Source organism: Sparus aurata, chromosome 11 (genome assembly GCF_900880675.1).
Source record: "Sparus aurata chromosome 11, fSpaAur1.1, whole genome shotgun sequence".
NCBI lineage: Eukaryota > Metazoa > Chordata > Actinopteri > Spariformes > Sparidae > Sparus > Sparus aurata.
In genome coordinates, this window is record NC_044197.1 from 21405220 (window position 1) to 21428414 (window position 23195).

Consider the following 23195-nt stretch of genomic DNA (forward strand, 5'->3'; position numbering starts at 1 on the left):
ATATTTTATATCAAGCAGAGGCTGGGCTACAACGTGTAAAAAACATGTTTATATGACCCAAACACAGCCCAAACACTACTCATAAACAACTAAACATCAAACTTCGAAGTATTCAAATAAACCTTGTGGTTGCAGAGATATACTCATTTTATTATGGATATGCAATTTTCAAGCAGAGGCCTAGAAAACTGGCTTTGGGCTTAAAGGGTAAGCTAATGTAAGCTCTACCAGTCGATTCAAACCCCGTCACAGACTGTCTTCTAAATGTATTCTTTTGATTAATTGTTTTAGAGTGAGAACTCTGTGGAAGAGTTTTATTTGGCCTTTACAGCTCCATATATTGTGCTCGAAGACTGAGGCCAAAGCTAAATGTCCAATAAAGAACAGAATAAAGAATATAAGCCTCTATTACCTACCCTAAACTTTTATGGAGAGAGCTTTTTATCACGTAAACAACCCTGTAACCCAACAAACGATTGACATGCTCTTTGGCCTTGGAGGTGATTTTAAATGAATAACCACACTGAGTTAGCTAGTTAGATGGACATGCCAATGTAATGCAGAAAAAACACACTGTTCAATCGATTTCACTTTGTTGGCTCTGGAAAGGCTCGAATAAGGCACAATAAGGAGTCTTAAATACAATAAAGTGACCGGGTTTCTGAAAGGAAACCCGGGAACATTTCCAGTTCGGCAGTCATTATTTCATAAAAACATTCAATGCCACTTTCAAGTGTTATGAATATGGTACTGTGCTGTGATAAACGGTTAGTAGGCCAACTGATAAAAGTTTTTACTGACTGTAGATGTTCAAAGTTGAGCTAATACTTCATACACCATTGGGTAGTTTAATTCTAATAAGACATTATCATGCATTTGATGTGTGGCCTCCCTGTGAGAGCCATGTATCTCTAAAAAGTCAAATTGCATGGCATTAGAAAAAACAGCCCTCTTTTTCGATTTGTGATGATTCATTGTTAAAACCGGGGACATTTCTGGGAACAGCTTTAGCCAGGGAAGGGCCACCAACAACACTGACTGTCACTGGAAAACCGGGACGTCCGCACAGTGTATTGGTAAACACTTGACAAGCCTGGTGTGCCTTTGGTGCTAAACTATTACTGGTCTGGTTTCTAATTGGGTGGATTTCTCCTTCATCGGCTAGCTCATTGCTCATTGTGTAGTTATTTAGCTAGATTTGTGCATAGTTTGGCTTCACCAATACTAAAGTTGCAATATGTAAGAATAGGCCACCTGTCAAATTCATACTCCAAACATATCACCAGAGCAACCACAACGTGGTATTTACACCGCTGGACACAGGGGCTTTGGGGCTTAGCATGCTATTCAGTAGATATCTTTAGAAAAATAGATATATGTCACTGCATCAGAACTTGTGTGTTTTCTACTAAAATGATTTCGTATTGCACATTTAACATGCTAATAATCAATGTATTAATTGAATGTGAACTGAGCAGTGCTGTGGAGCTTTGAGTTTATTTTGATTGTTGTTGTGTTGTTCATTTTCTGGCCTGAATTCTACTCCATGATTGGATCTAATGGCTCTGATCAGCCCTGTTTCCAGCAGCTGTTTTCAGCTGTGACAGTATGGTACCTGCACAGCAACAAACATCAGACACACTGGGAATAGAAAGTGTAGCATGATCTGATAAACATAAGAAATTGCCCATTGTCTGTATTTTGTGTCTACAAAGCAAGTTTTGCATCCCCATTTTTAGTCAACAAAAAGATGCATGATGTAAACAAACATGTCAAGCTCATCTTTCCAAAAAAAGCTCCCGAAAGTTGGCGTAGCCTACGTCACACAATTCAGCTGAATTTAGTGATCACGTAGATATAAGGTTTAAAAATGTGGGCCATATTATGTGGGGGTCATTTGGCACCACCTGCTGGTCATTTTTGGTGTGTGAGTTACAGGGGCCAGTCTATACCACACCTATGAATTTCATTGACATAATAGTTATGGTGTGGGCACAGTGCCAAATACTTAGACTGCCACCAGAGCGCCACCTAGAGGTGGATTGGTAACAGTTTCGTCAGCTGTCCTCAGGAGGGCATTAGCAAAAATTTTACCAAGTTTTGTCTTAATCCGACCAACTGATGTTGAGATATAAAATACTTCAATTTAAAGAGCGAAAATGTTGCACAGAGCCTTAGTGGCTCATGGGGAAGTAGTCACCTGAGTTCCATGTCATTGAGACAGACCAATGTGGAGATATGCAACACTTCGTGTTTGAGCAAAATGTACAGGAAGTTGTTATTTAATAACTTTAGTATTGTTTGGAATATGAAAATAATTTTTAATAACTTTTTGTCAGTAGGGTCCATAGATGCTCTGTGCAAAGTTTGGTGCAAATCGGTGAAATCGCCTAGGAGGAGTTCGAAAAGGTATGTTTGCAACATTTTGCGAATTTGCGTAAAAAGATGGTAGGCGGAAATGGGCGTGGCCTATATCTCAAGATTCAGCAAAATCCAGTGAACGCATGGATATAAGGTTTTTGAATGTGCGACAAAGTATATTGGAGTTATGAGCCAAAACACACTTTCCTTGATTATAGCCCCACCTAGTGGTGGAAATTCACAACGACAATAGATTAACATTTTTCAGCAGGTGTAATTTATGTTCCAAGTTTGGTGAGTTTTGGGGTATGTTCAGGCAGTGAAAAATGCGATCATTTGAGACCCAAAAGTTGTCAACAAAAACAATAGGGACCTCGCAGGTCGAGACCTGCTAATTAAAGCTGCAAGCAGCGATGAATGGGCCCTCGCAGTTCACACACACATCGGGGCATGCTGCTGTTGAGGCATGCAGCACCTTCTGTTGAGGAAGTTCTTTCTTTATAATTTGGTGGCTTGCTCCTGCCAATAATAATATACGCTGAAGTCAGAAGAACTCCCCGCAATCTACATAAAGAACAAATAATGAGAGGACTACACTGTGTGACCCTACAGAGGTTTGTATCCATTAGCAAGGCAGCACTGCCCTCTGGTGGAGAAAGTCTGTCCTATCAAAAGCAAGCCATTTAAGCTGTTCTTTCATCATTCAGCAATAAAAGCGCCACCTATTCGCTGATTTGCAACAAATTTGGCACAAACTATCATGCCATGAAACACAATTGGCAAGTGTTCTGTTAGTGGGATTGTGTTTCGTCAAGATATGCAACACTTCCTGTTTTGATCCAAATCTACAGAAAGTTGTTATTTAATAACTTTAGTATTCTTTGGAATATTAGAATTCTTTTGATAACTTTGTCAGGAGGGTCCACAGATGCTACATGCAAAGTTTGGTGCAAATCAGTCAAATGGCCTAGGAGGAGTTCAAAAAAGTTTTTCATTTTTTTGCGATTTTGCAAATGGAAATTTACCACGAAAATGGGCGTGGCCTACATCACACAATTCAGCTCAATGTAGGGAACACTTAGATATAAGGTTTAAAAATGTGTGAAATATGTGGGAGTTATTTGGCAAAAATGCTTTTGTGTTGATAATAGCGCCACCTGCATGTCATTTTTGGTGTGTGGGTATAGGGGCCAGTCTATGCCACCCCTATGAATTAGGATAAAAGAGGGCAGCACAGTTCCGCATTACTTCATACACATTCCTACCATCAGGCTAGAAATGCAATGCATCCCCAATACACCTGTCCCAAATGATCGCATTTTTTCACTGCCTGAACATACCCCAAAACTCAAACTTGGAATATACGTCACACCTGCCGAAAAATTTCAGAATGTATTGTTGTCTGGAATTTCCACCAATAGGTGGCGCTAGAATTAAGGGAAGTGAGTTTTGGCTTATAACATATACTTTGTTGCACATTCAAAAACCTTATATCCACGAGTTCACTGAATTCTGCTGAATCTCGCTATATAGGCCAGGCGTAATGTCGCAAACCTACTTTTTCGAACTTCTTCCAGGCGATTTCACCAATTTGCACCAAACTTTGCACACAGCATCTGTGGACTCTCCTAACAAAAAGTTATTAAAAGAATTTTGATATTCATAATAATACTCAAGTTATTAAATAACTTCCTTGCTCAAAACACAAAGTGTTGCATATATCCACATTGGTCTGTCTGAATGACATGAAACCTAGGTCACTACTTCCCCATGAGCCACTAAGGCTTTGTGAAAAGATTATAAACTTACTTTTTTCAACTCCTCCTAGGCCATTTGACCCATTTGCAACAAACTTTGCAAGTAGCATCTGTGGACAAAACTTATCAAAAGTTTTCACCTACGTCACTCTTGGTGGCGCGGTCCATTTTGATGCTTCGCCATAAAACCATTGTCAGACCTGGGCTAGAAAGAGGACTCAGATGCAGAGCAAGTAAAGATTCACAGGCTTTTATTCTGGAAATCCCAGCGTCAAAAAGGAGTGACAAAGAAATAGGCTGTGAAACAAGATAACCTGATAATAGTCTATCTAAATAAGGAAACAGAAAACACACAAAAGAAAACCACGCCAACGGCGGGAACTCCACAGCTGGAGAAAACAAAATCACTCTCTACAAGGCAAAATAAAAGACTGCAATAAACTACACTGAAAAATACTAGGTAAAAAAAAGGTACAACAGAAAATCACTCAAAATGAGGATGGCACAAGGCTATGAAACAAAACTACTCTAGCATACTAAGCTGTTAAATATTAACAAATCAAAATCACTCTTAACAGAGGAAACAAAAGGCTACAAAAACTGCAAGACTAAACTACGCTTGAAAAAGTTAACGAACAAAAATTCACTCTTCTCGAGGCTATGAATAAACAGAAAGAAAAACCAACATGAACTCAATACTTAGACTGTGGCAAGGACGAAGGGCTTGGGTGCATGGCAGAACGAAACACTTAGGCACAAGACAAAGGGAGACGCTGACTTATATACACACACGGGTAATGGGGAACAGGTGGAAACAATCAGGGATAAGGGGAGACGGCAGACTGGGAACACATGAGGAAGGGCAAGTGACCTGAAACGAGAGGAGAGTTAGACTTTCAAAATAAAACAGGAAGTTCACGAGACAAAAACCCAAGACAAGACAAAACCTCACCGCAACCATCAACTCATTATAACTTCCACATACAATTTGCCATCTACTCCAAATTGCTCAAACATGTAGAGAGTCTTGCCCGTCACTGCTTGCAGCTTTATTTTACTTTTTTCTTTGACTTGGCCTGATGCGGCTTGTCCTAGAAATATGTGTGTAATAAGAAAGGCGACATTTAGTGTTTTGGTTCATAGTAAATACATGTTTATTACATGCAGTACATCCTTTCTTTCAAAACTATTGATTATAAAACAAAACAAACTCACATCTTTGCAGTATGGAAATAAAATTGATTTAGAAATTATATATACAATACCTCTAAAAAAGGAATCAACTCTTTTCAATTTACAAAGTCCTAACACCATAGAGTAAATATACATATGAATTCTTACTGGAGACCCCTTCCTAATGAGCATTTTTAATTATTGACAGTACATAAATACTTTCCGATGACGAAAACATCTTTTTGCAATCCTAACATTGGTATCCTTTATTAGAAGCACTTCTGTACGGCACAAAACATATGAAGAAATTGCTCTAACACAAATATATAGGTTATAAGAAAACAAACATTTAAATTAAAGAAAACTGTGAACTTATTAACTTACATCTTTATTTTTGAGAAACCCTGAGGAATTATTTTTGAATTATATTTTTCTTTCCTTTTTCTTTTTTTTAGAAGACTTTGGACACCACAGTCTCAGCCGACCTTATAGCCCTGCAACAATTTTGATGCCAGTGTTCATCTATATAAGAGGTTTACCTAAATACAAGCAAACTCATCTAAAAAGACAACAAGTATTGTGCCAGAAATTTTCGACAGTTATGACCGGATTGTCTCTCAACAATTTAGGCCCCAAAACAGGTGGGTTACAATCTACACTACACAGGCTTAGTATTACAGATGTTTAAAGACCGAGCATACCGCTCCGTCCAGTGTCCAGAGTGAACCTCCAATCGGCCAGAACAACTAAAACCACCCAGCATAGCTTTCCACATACCACAAGGTAAATATGAATTGATCTCACTTTAGAAAGAATTTCTGAAAATGTTGATGTCAAATACTACATTTCTTGTTTGCTTTACACAGTGTTAGCTATACATAATCTCTTTATTTTTACTGGTTACTGGTTTTTACTCACTTGGTCTCAACCCCTTTATTACTCTCGCTACACCTGCCATTTATCTCAATACCACTTCATTTTAGAAACGTTCAGCTGTAGTTACATGGACCTAGATCATTAAGCTAATGTAAGCTCTACCAGTCGATTCAAACCCCGTCACAGACTGTCTTCTAAATGTTTCTTTTCAGTGATTCGTTTTAAAGTGAGAACTCTGTGGAAGAGTTTCATTTGGCCTTTACAGCTCCATATATTGTGCTTGAAGACTGAGGCCAAAGCTAAATGTCCAATAAAGAACCGAATAAAGAACAGAAGCTTCTATTCCCTACCCTAAACTTTTATGGAGAGAGCTTTTTATCACGTAAACAACCCTGTAATCAAACAAACGATTGACATGCTCTTTGGCCTTGGAGGTGATTTTAAATACATAACCACACTGAGTTAGCTAGTTAGATGGACATGCCAATGTAATGCAGAAAAAACACACTGTTCAATCGATTTCACTTTGTTGGCTCCGGAAAGGCTCGAATAAGGCACAATAAGGAGTCTTAAATACAATAAAGTGACCGGGTTTCTGAAAGGAAACCCGGGAACATTTCTGGTTCGGCAGTCATTATTTCATAAAAACATCCAATGCCACTTTCAAGTATTTTGATCATGGTACTGTTACTGGTGCTGTAATAAACTGTAAGTAGGCCAACTGATAAAAGATGGTCAAAGTTGAGCTAATTCTAACTACTTCATACACCATTGGGTAGTTTAATTCTAATAAGACATTATCATGCATTTGATGTGTGGCCTCCCTGTGAGAGCCATGTATCTCTAAAAAGTCAAATTGCATGGTATTAGAAAAAACAGCCCTCTTTTTAGATTTGTGATGATTCATTGTTAAAACCGGGGACATTTCTGGGAACAGCTATAGCCGGGGAAGAGCCGCCAACAACGCTGACTGTCACTGGAAAACACGGACGTATGCACAGTGTATTGGTAAACACTTGACACGCCTGGTGTGCCTTTGGTGCTAAACTATTACTGGTCTGGTTTCTAATTGGGCGGATTTTTCCTTCATAGACTAGCTCATTGCTCATTTTGTAGATGTTAGTAAGCTTGATTTGTGCATAGTTTGGCTTCGCCAATGCTAAGGTCACAATATGTAAGAATTGGCCACTTGTCAAATTCATACTCCAAACATATCAGCAGAGTAACTGCAATGTGGTATTTACACCGTTGGACACAGGGGCTTTGGTGCTTAGCATGCTATTTAGTACATATCTTTACAAAACATGTACATATACATATATGTCACAGCACCAGAACTTTAGTTTTTCACATTTTGTTGATGATTATAGTAAATTTTTTTGTGTTTTCTACTAAAATTATTTTGTATTGCACATTTAACATGCCAACAATCAATTTCTTAATTGAATGTGAACTGAGCAGTACTGTGGAGCTTTGAGTTTCTTTTGATTGTTGATGTGTTGTTGATGTGTTTTGGCCTGAAAATCTACTCTAAGATTGGATCTCATGGCTCTGATCAGCCCTGTTTCCAGCAGCTGTTTTCAGCTATAAAAATATGGTACCTGCACAGCAACAAACATCAGACACACTGGGAATAGAAAGTGTAGCATGATCTGATAAATATAAGAAATTGCCCATTGTCTGCTGGATGGGTAAGTAAGGAGGTTTGTATAAAATAACAAATGTATAGGTAATCATTTGTTGGTGCTATGTGTCTACAAAGCAAGCTTTGCATCCCCATTTTAGTCAACAAAACAATGCATGATGTAAACAAACATGTCAGGCCAATCGTTCCAAAACAAGCTCCCTCACTGGCTCCTTTTTGTATCCACATTAAGTTAGAAAATTAAAAACAGTTCCATTGCACAGTTAAACACTGGTGGAAAACAGTCCAAACCTTTTCTTGTGACAGAATGAAAAAGTCTATACCTGAACTCATATCCTGAGAGCAGGAAGTCATCCATCTGCAGGTTGTTTGGTACAGATCAGATTTGGATCATGTATTCTGTGCCACATCTGATATATCTGGATTGGAAGGAACCTGTGTACCAGTAAAATGTCTCTATAATAGCAAGGGTCATATGCATCCAGTGTTTTGGAGGGAAGGTGCAGTCCTGCCGTCCGCACAGCAATATGGGCCACAGGACCGAGTCCTGCTTTGGCCATACACATCCCCATGTAAACATCATCAATGGGTAGAATGGTAATGGACTGGGACATGTTGTATATGACCAAAGCTGTATAACCAGACAAGAGGAAGCCCCCCCCACCACAGTAGGGGGGATATGAGTCTGACTCATATACCTGAACTGGGATAAAATACTTGCTCCCTGGATCTCTAATTGGCCCCACATAATGGATGAGATGGCCAGTAAAGAGGTGTTTATTTCCATTATTGTCCTTGAGGTTTTGGAGATACTCGACCATGTTGTCTGTGTTGGCAAACACGTCATCATCCCCGTTGAACAAGAAGCGAGCCTTTGGGCAGTTTCTCTCCATCCATTCCAGGAAGAGTATCTGCTTCAAGGTGAGGTTGTAGAATGTGTCACTGAAGTCCCATTGGAGGATATCATTGTACTCACTTTTCTCATACTCTAGTAGTTTGTTCAGTCTTTCTTTCTCAAAACCAGAATCCATTGTTCCTGAGATGAAGATCCTCCGGATCCACACACCATTGTGTAACCTCTCTTTAGCCCAGGTTTTGCGCAGCACCTCTCTGCGGTCGTAGTTCACAGGAGAACTCTTAATGACCAGAAGAAGGAAGACTTCTGCTGATTTCTCAGCTCCTCCACATTTTTCAGGAACATCCAAAAGCATGGGGAAATGGCGACAGTGTCGATAGTACAGAAAGTCTTTTATATTACCAGGAAGAGAGCTGAAGCCTGTGATGTTGGAAGCAGATGTGTTTTGTTGACATCTTGTCCAGGAGTACACATAGGAGCTGCTTTTGGTGATGGGTTGTCTCAATTGAACTTGATCCTCTCTCACATCAAAATTGTGTTGGAGGGTTTTGCTATCACTAAAATCTTTAAAGAGATGGAGGATCAACAGACCAACAGCTGCTGCCAGCAACAAAGTTTTTGCTTTGAACTTTCTCATCCTTGAAACTCTGCAGAGAGAAAAGAAAACACAGTTTTCTTGTTAAAACATGTGAGTATGACATAAAACTGATAAGACAAATTGGGTATTATTTACATATATAAATAAGAGGGGTAGTTCAGGTCTTTAGAACTGGGGTTGTATGAGTTACTTATCCACAGACAGTATATAACATACAGTAGAAAAAGCAGCTGCTAAAATTTTGTCACCTAAAAAAGGCAGTTAAATCAGTTCAACTGCACACTTTATTTTAAATATTCTTACAGCTATATCTTGTTGTCAGACGGCCCTTTCTGACATGTTACCAAACCATTACATTGCGCTCTCCAAAGTTACTAGACATCAGAAAATAGTCATTTTACCTTGTGAAACACAGAAGTTGCTGGTCTACCACTTTCTTTATTGGTTTGGTTGGTGTTGTTAAAACTCTGAAGGCACGCAATAACACAAACTAATAGAAAGAGGAAGAGGTTAACTAGCAACTCCTCATGTTCAGAAAGGTAAAAATATTTCTATTTTAGCCAGGCCTTTTTTGAGGCTGTTAGAACAATTTCCTGCCACCACAATAGTACACTGTTCAGCTAACATGCCTGTACTAGGTAGTACACTGACTATGGATGAGTACAAGCCCACTTAAAAAAAAAAAAAAAACTTTCCCTTCAAGGTTAACGATTTGTGCCTTCACACCACACCATGTTCTACAGGAAGACGTGGGGAGCCACAGCCTCAGAGATTTGAACACTTCCCGCAATTTAGCTCACACATCAGTCAGAAATGATTAAGGTGATGTAGCATCATTACGTTATTGTTGTTTGTTTTTAGGGGGTTCTCTATCAGGACAAAACAAAAGTCATTTTCCAAGACTTGTGTGCAGTGCAGGACTTAGAAGAGCAAGAGGAAGAGCCGCTCATCAGCTGGTCAGAGCTGGCTAGAGAGTTGGGTTCAGAGCGAGACCTTAAGGTGGAAAAAACACCCAAAGGTACAACAGTTTCCTGACTGGAGGAGAGCTCAAAGATTACTTTCTAAAGGCCCCCACACACCGCCCAGACGTCCAACTGCCTTATCCGACCACTCTCCGACCACTCCGTTGCCTCTTGTCTGACCCGTTCGGCAGAAAAGTTGCATTGAACACACCGCTTCGACGTGCTGCCTACTCCACAGTAGCGTGTACGTTCTGCGCTTGCGCGAGATGCAATAAGCGGGTGGCGCTTGTGTTGTGAGTTGTAAACGAGAACCTTATGCACGCAACTCTCTTTACTTTCGATCAAAACGAAACTTAACTATTTCCGATAAAAAACAGCTGCATACTAAACATGCAGCGAGGCATTATCCGACGAACAAGAATTAATTCGTCCTGAACGGACGTAACAACTAGTCTGGTGCCACTACTGCAAAACATGAAAACGGGGAATGACGGAACGGAGTGCATAGAAAAACAAAGCGCACACAGTATTCCGTCCCTCCCACACACCGCGCTGATTCGCCAGCACACCGCCAATCAGAACGGCCATTCAGCTGGCACACAACCAATCAGAGGATCCAACGGCTCAGACGTCCGACGGCCCTCCTCCTCAGACTTCGCATGCTCAGTCGGATCCGACAACGTCCGCGCGGCTCCGAAAGCTTCCGACGCAGCTGAACACACCAAACATATGTGTTCCCGACCTCGTCCGAGCCTCTCCAAACGCTTCAGACGTCCAACGGTTGGGCTGGTGTGTTCCTGCCTTAACTTTTGATTTATATTCACTCCTGTTTATCAACCTGACTGCAGCAGTTATCCAAGGAGCTGACCTCCATTGTCAGTTGATTATGTACTGTAATGTTGACTGCTGTACTGGAGCTGTAGGGGAAATGTACTTACAAAGTAACAGAAAGGAGAGGGCGAAGGAAGAGAGAAAATGTGTCTGGTGAGTGCTGAAGTGGTCTGTGCCATTGCTTGCTAACGTTACCTTATGGCTAATTTACATTGAAGTGATCTGGCTATTTGCGGCGTATAAACACTGCGCGGTCAACCCAAATAAAAACGAACGATCACTTGGCTTGTGGTGAACACACCATTAAAGAACTGACTTCCCTTACAAGGAAGTAGCAACGGGCAACGTAGAGAAAGCACTGTTTCCTTGAGTATTTGTGGTTTTCTTTGGGTTTTAACATTGTTGGAAACATTTGTGATAATGTAAGTAAACAACAAATGATATAAAAAAGGTCTAGTTGTTTTTAGACATGTTAATGCAGATTTCCTTCATATTATATATCTAAATGAAATGATCAACCAAGGTCATTAAAATGTCTGAAAGGGAAAACAGTGGCACTGAAACGCTGAAAGTGGGAGCTGGCACTACTATGGGCAATATTTTCACCACATCAGTAGCTTGAGGCCAATAAAAATAATACACACAATGATATGAAAGAGGTTGATAATTGTGGAAAAAACAATAAACTAATTCACTTGACAGGTTGTAACTCTGTGACAGTTGTTTGTATTGTTATTAGTAGCAATGTGCTTCATGGAAATTCACCTGCTTGTGTTTGTGCTTTTTTCAAGCTATTATTAACGTCCAGTATGATCTGACAAGTCCCGAGTCTCCCGTTGCATGGCACATGACCCTCCATACATAAACTATGCTTCATCTGTGAATGGTTTGACGAAAAGCAAAGTGAATAGCAGAAAAGTTAAACGCTTGTGAGAAATTAAATATTTACCATGTATTCAGTCTTAGGCTCATTGAGTTACTGTTAATAACTGACACATGATAACAAATTCCTGAGTCTGTGAATTGGCAGGAAGGGATGGGCACCGAGGTCTCAGAAGTATCAATTAATAATCAGAGATGAAATATTAACCTCTTGGGCTGATGGTGACGACAATATTTGATCATGAACTTGATGGAAGGCGATTTCTCCTTTGTCCCTTTATGATCATGTGCCTGTATGTGTTGTGTGACTCTTTAATGATTGTGCTCACAGTCTTTGAACTGTCGCGCCAAAGTGTGTAACAGACTGTGCTGAGCCACTAAAACCACTCCCCTCAAACTGTGGTACGCTAGCTCACTAGCATACCTCACTGAAATGTCATGTTCGGCCTGCTATGTAGTCACATTTATGCTCAAATTTATGTCATCCATGATGAGTTACAACTCACACTGTGCGGAGGTAAAATGAAAGGTTGAAAAACACTACAAACCTGGCCGAAATAGGAACTATACGTAAAGAAGGATAGAACAGGAAGAGAATATTTATTTGCAGCTGTGTTTAAAACAAGGAAGTTAGCGGCGGTAAAAGAGAGTGACTTGACGTTAATCATAACGGAGACTTTCTCAGGTCGTGTTTCAACCAAGGAATGATTCAGTGGTGAAACAACGAAACAAAGAAACAACGGCTGGTCTGAATGTGGTTTTAAATGTATCCAAAATTCAAAATCATTCACAACTGTTTCTGAGAAATATAGATCATCCACAGTATGACTCACATACTTTGAGGCCTAAAAATCAAAGTTTTAAAACATTTCCCGTCACTGCTCTGAACACTAAGCCAACGGGAGTGAGCAGATTGGGTGTCGGAGCAGACATGAGGTGGCTTGGCATCTGCCTGCAGAGTCCAACTGCACATGCCGACTATTACATGGGGTGTGGGGTGGCAACAAATCAAATGCTGTCATGTCTCCTCAAAAGGGTGGAATATGTTACATAGAGTTGACGTAGGAGATTTAGCCATGAGTACAAACTGAATACTCATTTAGTGAAACGTGAAAAAAAAGTGACACTCCCAACAGAGTATTGACACTTAGGGAAAAATTATAGAAAAATGACCCGCCTAGACAAGAAACTAGCTTCACTCAGCACATGAAATCATGCAGAAAAAGAAACAGCTGACTGATGCCATGAAACCTTCGAATCCAGCATCTGACAGTCAATAAGTGTTGGTGTTTTCTTCACAAAGTCAATGGCAGATCATCTACTACCTATATATTATGGTACAACTGTAGTAAATACTGCTTGTTTTCTGCTGCATTTTTGCCAGCGTTTTGCATAATGTCAACAGATCTTTTCAGACTTCTCAACTTTGCAGAGCTTCTAAATGATGCATCTGCAGTTCAGGCCATGGTTATCTGGTTTCGCTGTATGTTGAAATAAAAGTTCTGTAATTAAAGTGTGATTAGAGGTAAGAGGGTCACAAACAGACGCTCATTTCATTTACAGGAAAGGGGGGCCTACATCAGAGTCCTGCACGGGTCTTATTTTGCAAACCCGCACCCGCCCGTACCCGTCGTACTTAAAACCGCATCCGACCCGTTTCCCGACAGTAGCACAAATTACATTCCGCACCCGAGCCGACCCGCTATAAATTGATACCGACGCCCGACCCGCACCCGAAGCAAAATTAGACTGACTCAATTTTTAAAAATGAAAGAAGCCAGCGTGGGGAATGGGAGTTCTGGGAGGGCGCAAGCACGCATGAATGAGCTCATATGAAATATACCGTATTGTCCCGAATATAGGACGACCCTGATTATAAGACGACCCCTCTTTTCAAGACTTCAGAAAAAGACTCTGATAACCAAAATTCGTTTCTCAATAACAAACTCACATACCCTCCTGTCAGTCTCTTGGAAGCGGCCGCTTAGAGGACCACGATAAGCTTTTCTCTTACTGTTAGCGTTTTCAGACGATCTTTTTGGACCCGCCATCTTCGGACGTTACACTCCATAACTCCATATTTCTTTGCTGGCTGACAGTTGTTTGACGCCTCCGCTTCATTGACCACCATTATCTTAAATCAGCATCATAGCTCCGCCTCAGATGTCTGTTAACTTGCCACACTTGATCCACTTTGCTCCGTAAAATCACCGCGTCTCTCTATTTTTCATCTCCTGTCACTTCTTCTCCGCTGTGATTGACAGATAACCCCAGCCACAGTGTCAGTGACCTCTCTACAATAAGCTGGCGCCCTCTGCTGTTGCGGTCGTGTAGCGACCCAGACAACTATCAGCATGTGTCAACGGTTAGACCCCGATTACAATATGACCCCACTTTTTCCACATAATTTTCATCCAAAAAAACCTCGTCCTATATTCGAGTCAATACGGTACATGCTTATCATATTGAAATGCAGGCATATTTTTGTAGATGTGTCGCTAATGATTTTTTTTTTTTTTTTTTGCACCTGACGCCATGAAAATGACAATCGCAAAACCCGACCCGCGCTCTCTAGGCGTCCGACCCGATCCGCACCCGTGTCCGACACAGGACATTATTTTTCACCCGTTTCATCCAAATTGTGCGGGTCACCCGTCGGGTACCCGCCCGTGCAGGACTCTGGCCTACATGGCCCGCCATGAGGTTCAGATGCTTCAAGCAAAAAGATAATCTAAAAATTGAAACTAGAACCCGAGTGATACTTGATTTCTTTAGTAAAAGATTCCAAGATTTTTTGCAACTGTTCTTCAAATGTGTTTATCAAACTCTTGTGACTAAGATAAGTAATGTAGCGAGCATATATTACAGTTTGACAAAGTGGAACAGTGAACAGTCAACTTACTGGGATATGATGATCATACATTATCCCAAGTATCTCTCTCTTTAAAAAAAAAAAAAAAATCTGGCAGCATACAAGCCAACACCGATATATCTGTGACTGGCAAAATCGGTATGTCAGTAAGGTTCTAATAGAAATCGCTGTTCGTGCTGTTTTCTATTTTTGTGAGGGAAAAATGCACTTTAAGTGAGAGGGACCATTAATTATTAATGATTTTTTTATAGTCAGTTCCAGTTTCTGGAAGTTTCTGGAAGCAGTAAGTGCCACTGAGTACAAAGTGACCCAAAGCAAAGGTCAGTGGAACAATGTTCTGTGAAGTGAAATGAATCACACTCGAGATAAAAGTACATCGAAACAAGGGCAGTACATTTTCCAGGGTAGTAATACAAACTCAGAAATATGTATTTGATGAACATCTTTCATTAAATAACTGCACAAATATGCAGTCCTCTGAGGGACATAAAGTCCCCAGAAGAGTGTTTGAAGCCTAAAGGTGGCTACTGGAAAGGGTCTTGTAAGTAAACTGTGTAGTCCTTTAAGGCTAGTTTATTCAGTGACAAACTGTCAATTCAGTCAATGATTTTTCTTTTCTCTTCCTATTTGCTACATACTGCACCTTTAATGGGATATATGTCTTAAGTCTGAATTCATGTGAAACGTTTTGGATTTTATTTTACTTTCAGTTCTCCAGAATTTGCTCAGGAACTGGAACTGTAATGAAGCTGAATATCTGCCTTTCTTACCAGGTCTTAGCCTTCAGTATACACTGTATAAGTAGGCTCTTTTGTTTTTTGTTGTTTTTCTGTTATTAAACTTGTTTACCTAAATTATTTCTAAATGAGAATGACACACAATTTTCCTGCTGTAGCTCTTAAACTGAGCTGGTGATACACATTCTTTTCTCCAGATTTGAGGTTGAAATTAAACTACAACGTTTAATTTAGCAGATAATAATTACATTGGTTGAGTTAAAACAGAGAAAATAAAGAGAAGTAAAATTAGACTGAGGCACCAAATGAAGACAATGATACAATGCAGAAAACAGAGCCAGTAACTCCCACTACAACTACACAATGTTCCTCTGCTCTTATACAGATTCAAACAAGATACAGCACATGAATCTGTGAGACAAAGAGGTCTTGTACTCACAACATCTACCATGTAAAAGGAAAAGAAAAAAACAATCTCTCTCACTGATCAACAGGGGTGGGAAGAAATCAAGTAGATTCACTCAATAACTCCAGTTGTCATGTTTTAATGCTTTTTAAACCTACAGTTAAGAAATGCTCTGATAACATTTTTGTTTGGCATTTAGTTTGGGAGCAACTCCCAAAGCAGATGAGCAGCTCTGCCTCTACCAGCTACAGTAACATTCTGTATATTAATGCATTATATATCAGTCACAGCAGACATTTTACTGCAGCGTTGTGTACTTTCACACACGTTTAATTAAAAATACCTCTGCACTTTTACCTTAACTTGTACTTTTACATAAGTACTGAATCAGAGTACTTATTCCACCCCTGTTTCAGTCAAAATTAGACAAGAAAAACTAGAAATGATTACAATCTACATGCAAAAACTAAGTGAAGCTGTGGGGAAAAGCATGTATGACAGGAGAAAATGGAGGAATGGGCTAAATCTTATTGGAACGTTTGTTAGTAGACTCACAAAATAGATTTTAGACTGATAGAAAATAAACTTTAGTTTACAGTTTTGTTTATTAAGATCTCCAACACACCAGCTATGATTCCTGAAATAACAAGACATATGAGATCTCTATTTACTACAGAAATGAAAGAACATATGAATTTAGGTTAAATTTTAGAGTCACAGGGGACATTTCACTGCAGAGCAGTGGTGGTTCTAGACCAGTTTTAATAGGGGGGCCAGGTTGGGGCCGGCTTTTTTGTTAGGGGGCACATACAACCCGGAAAAAAAGATAAATCCCTCATTCAGACAAAACAGTGTTTACAATTTCAGCAATTTTGATTGGGTAGTAAACTGTTGAGACACTTTATTTCTGCGGATCCCTTCAAAACCACATCATTGCAAGAAATCTGTCATTGTATTATTGATGCAGAACTTGAATAATAACTGCATAGATCTCATGTATTACTGATCTGGAAAGTAAAACAGCTTTCAAAATGCTTCTGACTGATAGCTAGGAATAAATCCCAACTTACCCAGACCATAGGCAAGCACACTAACCAGTCAAACAGCCATTGACAACCTCACCACACTAACTCCCTCACGCCCTGGGTATGTCAAAGCAGTCATTAGCAAATTCTGCCCATATTTCTTTGTCTATTCTTACATGACGTGCCGTCACTGAGGCTGGTTGTGTGATAACTCTGAGGACACCATCAAAGAGATACCACTACATATCTTCATGGATTGGCCAAAAGAAGCTATTTATCCCCACTCTGTGCATGCATGTGACGTTTGCATAAGTCTCATTGACCTCGACAACAGTCCCAGGATAAATGTCATCATTATATTTGATGACACACTGCCCAATGATATCCTTGCTTTCCCACTTGATTTCATTTGTGGTCTGCGTTTGGAGCACTTTGGTGTTAGAAAGGATAGCTCAACATCAAATTCAAAGCTTTGTGTGTTGTGACATGAACACTGAAGAGTCTGCCTCGCTGAGCAGAGACAGCTGACATCTCTATCATCTATTTACAGAAGCCTGTTGCAATTCATATTATTTAGCTTACTTAGAAGGTGGGCAGCTAACTTAAAGGTACACTCCTCTGTTTTTAACAGTAAGTTATATCTTTTCAACAAATGGGTATTTATAATTAAATGTGAACTATGCACATTTTTTTACGTGATTCAGGGTCTGGTTCAGGACTTTGTGGTGGTGTCTCTATCTCTACTAGTCTCTTCCTTCTTGCTCTGCAGCTCTACTTGGCCTCTCTCAAATACCTGCACTTGTACATTTTCTCCCTTTCATCCTGATCAGCCACTGTGGCATCTATTTCTGTTTTTTTGCAAATTTTCTGTCTTCCTTACAGGGTCGGCATCTCGCCATATCCTGTATTGTTGTTGCCTTTCTGCTGTTGAAAACTTCATGTGAAACAGAAATTATCCAATTTCCTTAAACAGTAATGGTCACCATAAATGTACCTTTACAGTAAAATGACCCAAAATCCATAATAAATGTAATATAATGCAAAATACTTAAATGTGATTCAGAACATTTGGTTCTGTTATTCACCATCAACTCTGCTACGTTTTCCACCATTTTGTGCCTTAACTCCATGTGCTAATCTGAAACCAGCTATCATATATATCATGTCTAAAAACAGAATTTTATGGATTTTCATCATATCTTTGTTTTTTTTTATTGAATGAGAGATTCACTGCAATATCACAGCAACAGCTTTGACAGATAATTAATCTACTGTTAGTGTATCATGAACATTTTATACAAAATAATAAGAGAAGAAGCATAACAAACCTCACTGCTTTAGCATGTTTCCAGCAAGAGGAAGTGACATCACAGGGAGCAGGTCACATGCTTTTTATTTGAAGGCTTTGGAGATATTTTTTTGCAGTTTTATAACAGAGGTAACAGAGTATGAAATTAGATTTGTGCCAAAAGAAACAAACAAAACTTCTTAAATGTCAAACAAAAACAGGAATTTGAGAGAACATAAAACTCATTTCAAAAATAGGACTTAGAACTGCAATCAAATAATTTGTCAAATAGTGTAAAATATTGGTGTTTTACTCTTCTAATAATGCATTATTTTGTTTACGGTTCCCTCTGCTGGTCTCTCTCCACTCAGACTTTTGCGCTGACTCTCAGCTTTGCGGTCTCTCTGCAGTTCTCTCTCTTTTGCGCTCCCTGACTTTTTGTTTGCAGTTTTGGCACAAACCTCTCGGGTGGGCGGGCCTTTTCAGCAGAGCGTCCCCATTGGCTAATTAGTTGTTGGCTGACACAGCTCAGTACCTATGTGTAGATAGCTAGCGCACTAAACGACCCCGGCTTTAAAACGGAGAGAAGAACATTTAAGAAGTTTTGTTTGTTTCTTTTGGCACAAATCTAATTCCATAACAGAGTTGACCAAAACATAGAGACAAACACAAAATGTGTTTTTATTTATCACTGAAATTAACTATAATACAAAAGAACAGATATTTTCTGTAATTCATTGTATAACTGTGAATAGATTAAGCACAAAAAAAAGTTGAAAGTTGAAAAGAAAATTACACTTAATTATTTCATGTTAATTCAAGCTGAAAGTATGAATCAGGAGCCGAAGACAGACAGTCACCGGTGGGTTCATATTCATTTACTTAATATTTTATGTATAAATAGTGCTTAAAATACACATTCAGCATTATTTTTAGTAGGAGTTTAAAATAAGTATTATAATTGTTAAAATCTGATTCAATAAAGTCTTTTTTCTTTTTAAACAAAACTAAAGGTTTATTGGGGAGACGGCAAATGTATCTCCAATTCTAGAACGACCCATATATGAGCAAATAGAAATGATGAATGGACTAAATGCTATTGGACAGCTTGCTAGTAATCTCACAAAACACATTTTAGACTGATAATAAACTTTAGTCTATCAGAGAACATTTTCGGGGGAGGTTTACTTGGATCTCCAACACGGCAGCTGTGATCACAGAGGTAACAAGACACGTGAGATCTCTGTTTTCTACAGAAATGAAAGAGTGTGGTATTTTAAGACACGTTAAAAAAAGCGCGTGAGGGTCGAAATTAAACGATACAGACGACCATCTGATGCCGTTATTAATAAAAACGGGCTAAAAAAGCGACCCCCGCAAACTAACCCCCCCTCAGGTTCACCATGCGGCCATGCACTCCTCTCTGGCTGCTGGTGTGCAAGGAAGTGGTCGCTTTAAAAAGATCAAGTGACATTTATATTTAACTCACCTTACAGACTTTGCGCAGTGATGTACAGTGTCATAGACTCTTCTCCAGCAGAAAAGGTTGTTTTAAATAAATAAGTGAAATAAAGAGACAAATAAGAGACAAATAACTTCCCTTTTGGTGACGCCTTGTTTTTTTTTGTTTTTTTCGATCCGATCGTTTGACGCGACCCCCTGTCTCTACGTTGTTCAATCAGGTATCCCAATTAAGTCAATCGATCAAGCCTCGGCTAAGGATGAACGCGGTCAAATGCGCCGTTGTCTGGGATATTTCCTGTGACTTTTAAAAACGGGAGGTCAAGCGTGAGCGGCAGTGGATGAACAGCATCAAATAAAGCTCGACAGCCGGAGTGAAGCCTGCTCACCTGTCGAAGAGATCGATCCTGTCGCCAGTCTGAGGAGCAGAACAGGTTATTACAAGTAAATCCAGTGAGTAGCGGCATGACTGAGCCCCGCTGCTCTGCTGGGCGGTGCCTGTCTCTGCCGCTGCTGCGTTCAGCGGAGCGCGTCATCCACCTATCCATTTATCCACCCATCCATCTATCCATCTACCCATATATCCATCCAAGTCTAGCTCTTCAAATGATTTTTGTTTGTGTGATACCTACAAATATATTTTATATTCACGTCTGTATAAATATTGTTAGCAATCATTCAATCACTTCCTTCAATAGACCAGCTGTTTATACCTGTTAAGATGTCTATGTGACAGCTGGATAGTCGGAGCAGGAGTCTGAGGCAGAGGTTTGGTGAAATACCTGCTTTGGCCACTACAAACACACCTGGAGGTGGCAAGAGGTGCCAAGAGGGTGCATTGTCCAACACAAATAGACACAGGGGAAGTTTTTTCAAAAGCCAAAAACGCACAAGATCTGCTGGGTACAAAGAAAGGACTCTTATATGTTCTTTATTTTTCATATGCCCATTTCCAAATGTCGGTTCTTTATAGTGGAGAGAGAAAAATGTCTTATCTTTTTCCACGAGATAATTTGTTGACTCATTTCAAGCTTGACCTTGATACAAAATGAAACCTACGTCACTGTTTATTACACGCTGTTCAGTTAACATGGGAGTCATTGTGAGATGCTGTACCGCTGGGGCAAAAAAGTAAATATTCAGTTCTACCATTCTCTTGCTTTCCGCTGGGTCATCAGCCACGCTGCTGATACAAACTGCACATTTTGTTGTCACTTCAGGGCTCAGTAGAAAATCTGGTGTTTCCACATTTCACAAGAGGACAAAGACACGTATGCTTAGCTGCTATAAACCTGAAGACCAAAGTAGCACTGGAGCCACATTGCAGCTGACGAACACTGTAGACAAAAGAGGAAACATGTATACATGTAAAATCAGACTGGGGGGTATGCGTTGAATTACACTTCAGTAAAACGACCAGGCTTTAGAACCACATCTACCTCACCTCATGGACACTCAGATCCCAGATGAGACTCCCCTCTTCCCATCTCCCAAGCACCACCAGCAGCAGCGAAGCATTTTTAAAGGAGTCATCACCTGGTTTTTTACATATCCAGTCCCTCTTGGATCGCTTTGGATCAATTCTTAAAACTTATTAGAGGAAAAAAAAAAAGAAAATCAAACATAGTGCTTGTTCTGACCCTTTTTCATACCGCGACTTTCTCACGCGAGATTATGCGCAAGGTTTTGACCGGTCCGGATGTGCATTGTATTAATATGTAATGAGGAGCGCGTTGATTGGCTGCAGGAAGGACAGAAACGGAATGCGGGGCGAGCCTGCATGCACACAGACTCCAAAACATAAACAGCCCCCTGTCATGGCGCACACACTAAATGACGAACCTTACGGAATTCAGGCATTTATGTACGAACCGGAGTCGGAAACCGAACGGGAGAGTGAAGAGGCAGAGACGGTGGAAGAGACACGTTTACAGCACGATGTCTCTGAATGGTAAATTCTTTTTTTTTCCTTCTTACTTTTCACACTCGTGTTTTACATGTAAGACCTGAGTTTTAATGCTGGCAGTCACGATGTATGGCGTGAAAATGACAGAGAAATAAGCAGATTCGGCGTGCTCACTCTGGCTGAGGACGGCTGTGAGCCGATGCATATGCAAGTAGCCTCCTGTGGTAACGTCAGCACAGGAGCAGAGTCAAAATCTCGTGCTTTAGGAACGCGCACTATTGTGCACTATTCCTGTTCGGAAAAAGAGCCAAAGCGAAAAAAATAAGCCACTTTCAAACTCCAGCTTTTCAGGCAAGTTTCAACAGAGGTCCAACACCAATATGCATGATTTAACGAGAGAAATTGCGATTTCCGGGTGATGACTCCTTTAAAGGTTTTATTTTAGAACACAAACAGTCAAGTTGGCCACCTGGCTGAGAGAGGAGAGCCCACAGAAAGTGGGAAGAGCTGGCCATTAAACTTCTGGCTTCGAGGCTGGAGCTAATGAGCTCCCTGGACAACCTCCAATCAAACACACCTGCAACCAATCACACGCACACACCCCTGTCACAGCAGGGTATTTAAGCAGAGGCAATTAAAGCACATACAACAGAAATGTTTATACAACCTCTGGGGTCGCAGCAAATGTCTGTGGACATTCAAAACAGGTTTGGTATATGAAGGTCTAACTGGGACCTGCCTTGGATGACTATAGAAGTACAACATAGGTTAAACACTGAAACATCTGGCTAATGAACCACCTGGACGTCAAAACAGATTTAATATTGCAACGTCTGATTTGGACAGCTCTTGGACGTCTGTGGACATGCAACACGGTTACATGTTTGAACTTCTGACTGAGGAACCTTTTGGAGGTCTGCTTATGTGCAAAACATGTTAAATATCTAAATGTCAAGCTAGGACTCTTTTGGATGTTTATGTATGTGCAGGGCAGCTAAATATCTTGATGTCTTGCAGACATCTAACGCAGGTTCAACATCTGGGCCAATCTTATTGCCATTATTGTATACTAAAGTAAGTTTTTTGACAAATAGCAATGTAAAATACATGTAAAATATAGATAATTTATAGTGAAAATGGCAGTTATGAAATAAAATGGCTATTAGATATAATGCTATTGTTTCATGCTGCCCCCTATTTAGAGTTTGAATTTGGCAGATGTATATTGCACCTTTAGGGCGTAGCGGAGACATTTCAAACATCTTACAGCATGAACAAACTTTATCACCTTTGTGCTTGCATGTTGTACTCTTAAAAAGTAAAGCCTGGTTGAAAAAGAAATGACTGTAGAATCTTGTTTCAGCTTTAAAGCCATGTCCCATCCACAGTCTGATCTTACACCCAGCAGCACCACGCCTGGTGCCGCCTGTTCAAAAATAGTCTTTGTTGTGTTGCTACTTTCTTTTTATCGCCTCACCAAACACATGCATTTGCACCTCAAATTCAAATTTGAAATAAAAGTGGAAAAGAGGCAAGTTCACACAAAGAAATGACTGTAA

The 23195-nt window shown here is 40.0% G+C and overlaps 1 protein-coding gene across 1 annotated transcript; it reads right to left on the minus strand.

Annotated features, from left to right (window-relative positions):
• Positions 1 to 4352: 4352 nt before the first annotated feature.
• Positions 4353 to 20250, minus strand: LOC115591963 (N-acetyllactosaminide beta-1,3-N-acetylglucosaminyltransferase 3). The gene is made up of 2 exons (XM_030434391.1): positions 20120 to 20250; positions 4353 to 9315 (listed from the first exon to the last, which is right to left on the minus strand). The coding sequence occupies exon 2, from the start codon at positions 9303 to 9305 to the stop codon at positions 8163 to 8165; it is 1143 nt and encodes a 380-aa protein (XP_030290251.1). The 5' UTR covers positions 9306 to 9315; positions 20120 to 20250; the 3' UTR covers positions 4353 to 8162.
• Between the last annotated feature and the right edge of the window lie 2945 nt (positions 20251 to 23195).

Excerpts from the sequence above, each read along its gene's own strand:
- LOC115591963 (XM_030434391.1), bottom strand. The coding sequence starts at position 9,305 with ATGAGAAAGTTCAAAGCAAAAACTTTGTTGCTGGCAGCAGCTGTTGGT.